This window comes from Arachis ipaensis, chromosome B02 (assembly GCF_000816755.2).
Source record: "Arachis ipaensis cultivar K30076 chromosome B02, Araip1.1, whole genome shotgun sequence".
Classification (NCBI taxonomy): Eukaryota; Viridiplantae; Streptophyta; class Magnoliopsida; order Fabales; family Fabaceae; genus Arachis; species Arachis ipaensis.
Window position 1 is genome coordinate 23,640,396 of NC_029786.2, and position 7,807 is coordinate 23,648,202.

Genomic DNA, 7,807 nt, shown 5'->3' on the forward strand with positions numbered 1-7,807 from the left:
TGCCACGCTTTTTTACAAACTGCCACTTGTAAAAACGTGGCTGTATGTGGGAGATATGGCCACGCTTTAAAAGCATGGCCATATGGGAGATATAGCGACGCTTTTGAAGCGTGGCGATAGTGAGAGATATGGCCACGCTTTCAAAGCGTGGCGATAGAGAGAGATATAGCCACGCTTTTGAAGCGTGGCGATAGCAAGATATGGCCACACTTTAGAAAAGTGTGGTCATAGCTAGAGATACGGCCACGCTTTAAAAGCGTGGCAATAGCCTTGTAAAATTTAAAAAAAAAAATCCTTTTTTTGATTTTTACCTTCATCAATACAAAATATAAATTTTTCATTTCTTTTTTATTACCAAACTTATATTACAAGACAAATCAAATAATAATTATAGACATATATAATTTTTGTTATAATTGTTTTATACATTAAAAAACATACTCAAATACAAAATAAATCTCGAGTTTAAATTCCAAAACTAAAAACTGAAGAAAAATACAAAAACAATACAACTTAAATCCTAAGTCCTTCGCTGTTCCTCCTTCCTCTAGCCCTCTTAAACTTCTTTCCTCTAGATCATACATAATTGTAGCTAATGTTACTATAACTGTAGAGAAGACCTCCAAATAATGCATTTTAAATATGGTATTTGAGAGCAGATAGTAATACCATCGTTGAGAATGGCTATGACAAGAACCATAAAGGGAGGAAAGTTAAATTCCCAAATGCATGTGAGTAACATAAAGCCAACCTGCAACCCAAAATAAACTGAAAATGAGAAGGAAAGAAAATGATGGCTTGATCACTGCTAAATTCTCCATATATCATATATGCACTTATAACTTACCACAATACGGATGGTGATAGATACATCATATATCTGCAAAAGAAAAATAAAATAAGGCTTTGAATTTTTTGTTACAACAAGGACTATTGCAATATTTTCTTAATATTTTCGTAGTTGGGGGATTACTGTGTAGTTTTTCATTCTTTGGAAAATTGCACGGCTAGTTAAAACAGCACTTATGATCACACTCAACCCAGGTTCTGTTAGAACTATATCAGAGGCACTTCTTGTAGCATCTGTTGCATCTGCTATAGCGATACCTATGTCTGCTATCTTCAAAGCTGGTGCATCATTCACTCCGTCACCAGTCATCCCACAAATGTGCTTTCTAGCTTATAACCTCTTCACAATCTCATATTTGTGCTCTGAGGGAACATATATAATCAGAAAATAGACAAGAATTTGGATTAAAGCTTTTCTGTGATTGCTATTATACTTACCAGGAAAGACACCAGCAAAACCATCTGCATTCTCTATAAGATCATCGACGGGAACAGAAGCAAAATTATCTTTGCTTTCTCCTAGCAGCGACGAAGAAGGATACATGTTAGAGCCCATTCCAAGACGCCTTCCTATTTCCTTAGTAATTGCAAGCTGATCACCTGTAAGGGTATTTTTTTTTTCAAGAGTATGAGATGTGATCCGTTTCCCTTATTGGTTACAAACAATTAATTCCTGAGACAAATTTCTGGAGGTAAAATCTCCCACTAGTAGTCAGTAAGGCATCGGTTTTATTTTTTAATTTTTCAAATGATTCGAAGATGATCCAAAGGAGTAACCAGGTTGGTAGTTGAAATAGTACTTTCTTTGGGTCTGCTAACATAGATACAATTGCACAATCAATTGCATCTTGGTTCTCTAGCCTTGATGCCCTTGCAGCCATAAGTACAACCATGTCCTGATTAACTCCATCAGCAAAGACCTGCCAGATATTGATCATTGTTGGAAAAAGAAGAAACATGTTAGTATTTTGAAAACACATGAATGGCTGTATAGACAATGGAGTTACTCTTTGTCTTTCCATTATCTTCTTTCTTTAAGAAATTATCTTCTTTACATTTAACTATGTTTCAAAATGTTAGGACAAATGAGTTATCAAACCTCAATTAGATTCTTGTTCACTGTAAGCTTATTGAGAGTTAATGTGCCTGTTTTATCACTGCATAGGACATCCATTCCGGCCATTTCTTCAATTGCAGTCATTCTCTTTGTTATAGCACCCTGCAAAGATTTATATCATTAGTACCTAACCTATAATCATTAGATAATAACTTTTATCGTTAAAGGATAACAAGTAGGCCCTGTTTGGTAACTGCACCAAGACAAAAATATAGAGTACAACCCTATTTGAAGGAGATAGATACAGAAACAGAAAAAAAGTTTCTATCTAGGAACAAAATGTGCCTGATTTTCTATGTAGTCTCTGTCTTCGTGTTTCTATATTTTAGTTCTCAGGCACTTAAGCACAACATTACATTCCATCCTATATAGCTCAACAAAATGTTTGAATCAATAAACTAAATGTAACCTGCTGAGACAATTTGTGTGAACCAATAGCCATTGTAACTGAAAGGACAGTTGGCATTGCAATAGGAATTTCGCCAATTAGTAACACAAGGAGGTTATCAATACCAACTCGGTATTTCCTTTGCTGTGGACTCCTGATGCTATTTTACAAATGCTATGTTTATAAATGCTATTTTACAAATGCATATCATGGACAAAGGAGCAAAATTGATTAGTAAGTTTCTGATGGTGCTTTCATGGTAAAATTTATCTTGCTAACAAGAAGTAAGCAATAACAATGAAGCATGTTGAGTATAACTACAATTATAATTGAAAATAGCAGTGTTATTGAGCACAAATTGATAGAAATTCTTCCCATGAGTGCATGAGTGTGAGAGCAAGTGTGTGCCTGTGCATGGTACGTTATGCACCTTAACCACGGGGTCCGTAGAAATCATCTAGTACTTGGATCACGAGACGGCCAGCAGGCCAAGAAAGATTACAAGCTGCTCCAATGGAAACCTTGTACTATGAATAAATAAAATGACAAAAATTAAATAAGTATCATCTCAGTTTTCTTCTCATCAAACTTAGTACTATGAATCAAGCAACTCAATATTGAGATTTCAATTAGTTCATGCAAGTAAAAGAGCTCATTAGGTCAAATACAGATGAAACAAACGGTGTTGAAGAAAATTAAACAAAGTAAAAGCATTAATAGGAGAGTTATATATATATAGGTACCATTGAATCAATGGATTTCTAGTTCATGTAATACTCCTCAAGCTTTTGAAGCTCTTGAGAGAAGTTCTGCAAATATAGGAAAAAGGCACCTGAGGCTAAGATTGGAACAGAGTCAGGTAGCAGCAGCAAAGCAAAAGCAGATAAGCTATTCAATCAATCAGTTTATAATTTCTTATAAATATAAATCAAGCTCATTAACAGCTTCTCATATCAGATTATATTGTTCTAGTATGATTTTCAAATGAAAAAATATGGAATCCATGAATTACCTTTTTCAATGATTTGGAGTGCTTACAGCTATAGAACCACACTCAGCAATGATTTTGTTCAGCATAAACACAAAAAAAAAGAACAAAACTTAGTTGCACAAATGAACCAATTAACCTTCTGAGATTTAACTACTATAATGACAGCAAAAGAACCACGTTCGACATTATTATATGAGGCTCAAACAAATATCATTTAAACTTCTCTAACTACTTATGAACGGAAGAATCAGGGAACTAGGGTAGCACAAATGAATCAGAGAATAAACATAAACAAAGAAGCACAAATCAATTTTGTTCAGATGAGAAGCCAAACCCTGCTACTAACCTTGTTCTTAGGGAACTTGACGGCACCATCGGTTCTCTCCTTCCACCGGTTCCTTTCCTTGTTGAATCTGTAAAACTTCGATTTCCTAAAATCAATTGGAAAAGAGTAATAACAATTAAAAGCACAGATTTACTCAACAGCTGCAACGGTTCTCGCGGCTCCCTCATCGGCAACCAGGAAGCACGACGGTGACTGGCGAGGGAGCATCTCCTCTTTCCCCTCCACGGCGGCGGCGAAGAGCGAAGCTCCTCCAGCGGCGACGACGCGTTTGGTGACGGCTCCTCCTCTCTCATCATTGCACACACTCTCTCAGGTTTGACTCGACAGCAGCGGCGGGCTGGTCTTCGACGGAGCTGGCAGCAAGGTGGCGTCTCCTTCCTCGAGCTCTCCTCTTTCGCGTGGGTGAGGTGGTACGTGTGAGTATTGTGTTGTGTGCGTTGGAGAGGGGAAAAGGGGGAGTGGGGCTGCGGCGCTGTTGTGAGCTCGATCGATTAGGGTGGCCAGGGTGAAAGGGGATGTGAGCTCGATCGATTAGATTAGGGTAGCCAGGGTGAAAGGGTTGGGAACCGGGTTGGGGGCCGGGTCATTAGGGTTTTTCTTTTTTAAACCTTTTGGCCACGCTTTTAAAGCATGCCAAAAGAGTACCAAGATATGGCCACATTTTGTAAGCGTGGCCGTAACGAAACCCTATCTTCACGCTTTTCAAATGTCACTGTTTCTCTCTATGGCCACGCTTTTGAAGCATTGCAGAAAAAAATGTGGCCGTTTCTCTAATCAATTGCCACCCTTACGAAAGCGTGGCCGTTGACCCTTTCGCCACGCTTTTGAAGCGTGGGAAAAAAATTGTGGCGAAATCTCTAATCTATCGCCACCCTCATAAAAGCGTGGCCATTGACCACTTTTTCTTGTAGTGTGTGAAGTGTTTTGAGAAGTAAACACGTTTGTTACCAAAAGATTTGAAAGACTCTCTTCTTTCTTGAAAGAATATTTGTTTGTGTTTGCGTACCTATTTTCTTTTGTGCTTATGCACTCTACAGTCCCTAATGGTGCCGCTTTTGACATAATATTGTATCAAAGAGGCACCATTTGGTTGCTCTGTAGAAAGATTTTAAAAAGAATAGCTTTCCCTTGATTGAGTTTGATTTACCCGACCTCTTCGTAATGATGTTCGATTTGTTTGGTAACGGTCTTCTTTATTTTTCGTATTTGTAGGTGTAGCCTTTTTGTCTCGCCATGTTATTAAATTAGGATTTTTCTTTTTTAAACCTTTTGGCCACGCTTTTAAAGCGTGGCCGTAATGAAATCCTATCGCCACGCTTTTAAAACGTTCCTGTTTCTCTCTATAGCCACGCTTTTGAAGCGTGGCAAAAAAATGTGGCCATTTCTCTAATCAATTGCCACCCTTACAAAAGCGTGGCTGTTGACTCTTTTCGCCACGCTTTTGAAGCGTGGCAAAAAAAAGTGGCCAAATCTCTAATCTATCGCCACCCTCACAAAAGCATGGCCATTGACCACTTTTGGCCACGCTTTTAAAGCGTGGCAAGAAAAAAGCGTGGCCATAGGTCTTTTTTCTTGTAGTGAGTTTTTTAGAGTGTTTGAGAATGTTCTAGATGGTTCTGGAATATTCTAGAATGTCCTAAAAGGTCCTAGAATACTCTAGAAAGTTTTAGAAGACTCTGGAAGATCATAGAGTATTCTAAAAGAGTGTGGATGTATATAGAACTATGAAGAGTAGTATGGAATAATCTAGAAGTATTTCAAAAGTTGTGGTATGATGGATATTTATAATGAAGGTTCTAGATGATTAATCTAGACTGTTGATTAGATTTAATCATAACCATCCATTGAGGAGGTAGATGACTATAAATAGGAGGTGAGAGTTAGAGTTTGGGTGTGTCATGTGTGAGTCATTTATAACAAACACTTGAGTACGTAATAAAGTATTCTTTCCACCAAAGCTTCATTTCTCTTGTGTTCTCTTGTGTTCTTAGCTTTCTTTCTAAGTATTGAGGGTTAGGCTGACTTGGTCTTAACTCAAGAGGTTGAGTAAGTCCGAGTGCCAGCACGGTAGAGTTGGAGTGTGTCCAAGGCCATGACAATTTGGCATTAGAGCAAGGTTTGAGAGGGAGCACAAGTGGTTTGTGGGTATGGCTTCTAGTATAACCATGGAGCATGTTGAGTCTCAAAGGTGAATGGATACTATTCCTTCTCAATGGGATGCTCGTTCTTCAAGTGAGTCTAGAGGTAATTAAGGACTCTAACTTAGCTTCTTAGAAGAGAGAGTTTCTATGTTGGAGAATGTTCTATTCTCTATGGATGAACGCTTCCAAAGGATAGAACATGACAAGGAGACCCTCGAGACTTACGTGTTAGGAGAACTAGATGCTTTCAAAGAAAGCATGCTCCAAATTGAAGAGAAGCTTGAGAATTCCTTGAAGCTATTTGAGGAAGTTTAAGTTTGGTTCGAGGAGGCAAAATATCGACCAACCATTGTAAGGAGATGACAAAGATTGATCTCCCAAAGTTAAAGGAGTTAAAGGGCGTGAGGGATGCTCGACAGGTGGAGAATTTCCTATGGCAAATGGAGAGGTACTTTGATCGAAGAAGCAATAAAGGTACGCACTGTAGCTCTCTACCTTTCTGATAATGCTACTTTGTGGTGGAGGAGGAAATGCGACGATATGAAGAAGGGTACTTGCAACATAGCCACATGGGAATATTTCAAAAGGGAGTTGAAAAGACAATTCTTCCCTGAGAATGTGGTTTATGAAGCAAGGAAGAAGTTGAGGGAGTTGAAGTACAAGAGTACCATTAGCGACTACGTAAAGGAGTTCACTATTCTCACGCTTCAAATCTCCAACTTAGCATCAGAGGATGCATTGTTCTTCTTCATTGATGGACTCCAACCTTGGGCAAAGCAAGAACTACAAAGAATGAATGTTAAGGATGTCGATGAGGCCATCATGGTGGCCGAATCACTCACTGAATATCATAGGAGAAACTTTAAATCCAAGTCTTCCTCCAAGCTTAGTTCTATTAAAGGTGGAGGAGACAAGGGGAGGAGTTTCTCAACCAAGACAAAACGAAAATACTCTTCAAAGAAAGAGTACGAGGAAAAGAAGAAGGCTTTCGTGCCCAAAGGAGGATGCTTCGTGTGTAAAGGACCACACCAAATGAAGGACTGTCCCAAGTTAGGGACTCTAGCATCTATCACCGAGGAATGAGAGGCTCAATCTCAAGCAACTGAGTGTGTTGGATCTATCCAACATATGAATACTGTGAAGGGCAAAGAGACAAACACTGCAGAAAAGAAAGGCTTGATGTATGTCAAAGCCTTTATCAATGAAAAACCCGTCATGGCTATGATCGACACTGGTGCTACACACAACTTCATTACGCCTGATGAAGCAAAGAGGCTTGGGTTAAAGATCACCGAAAAGAATAGTTGGTTCAAACCCGTGAATACCAAGGGTGAACCCTTTAAGGGAGTAGCAAAAGGGGTTGAGATGACTCTTGGTTCTTGGAAGGGCCTTGTGGATTTCTCAGTAGCACCCGTGGACAATTTTAAAATAGTCATTAGACTCGATTTGTAAAGGAAGGCAAATATAATACCTATGCCATACTACGACATAGTATGCGTCATGGAGAAAGGATCTCCGTGCATGGTCCCTACAGTCTCTAAAGTTGGAGAACCACCGATGCTCTCTGCTATGCAACTCAAGAAAAGGTTCAAGAAGGACATATTTGGCTCTATTACAAGAGGAGTCAACATTTAAAAGAGAAGACGTTCCTCCCAAAATCAAGAAAGTCCTTGAAGAAAATAAGGATGTGATGCCTCCTGAGTTGCCAAAACAACTACTACCTAGGAGGAAGGTGGACACAAGACTGAATTGGAGTCAGGAAAAAAGTTGCCTGCCTCAACACCTTATAGGATGGCACCGCCAGTACTTGAGGAGTTGAAGAAGCAACTCAAGGATTTGCTAGATGCTGGATTCATCCGTCCATCAAAGGCACCTTATGGCGCACCAGTCTTGTTCCAAAAGAAGCATGATGGTTTGTTGAGACTATGCATTAACTATCGAGCACTTAACAAGGTAACCATCAAGAACAAATATC

At 39.0% G+C, this 7,807-nt stretch overlaps 2 protein-coding genes across 2 annotated transcripts; both read right to left on the reverse strand.

Moving 5' to 3' along the window:
- LOC107627050 (plasma membrane ATPase 2-like) lies at positions 809–1,405 on the reverse strand. Its single transcript, XM_021116884.1, has 3 exons — positions 1,288–1,405; positions 974–1,128; positions 809–880 (listed from the first exon to the last, which is right to left on the reverse strand). Exons 1-3 carry the CDS (start codon positions 1,403–1,405, stop codon positions 809–811), a joined length of 345 nt encoding a protein of 114 aa, XP_020972543.1.
- Positions 1,112–3,984, reverse strand: LOC110269200. Its single transcript, XM_021116885.1, has 6 exons — positions 3,825–3,984; positions 3,680–3,776; positions 3,367–3,394; positions 1,949–2,068; positions 1,288–1,769; positions 1,112–1,212 (listed from the first exon to the last, which is right to left on the reverse strand). The coding sequence occupies exons 1-5, from the start codon at positions 3,982–3,984 to the stop codon at positions 1,506–1,508; spliced, it is 669 nt and encodes a 222-aa protein (XP_020972544.1). The 3' UTR covers positions 1,112–1,212; positions 1,288–1,505.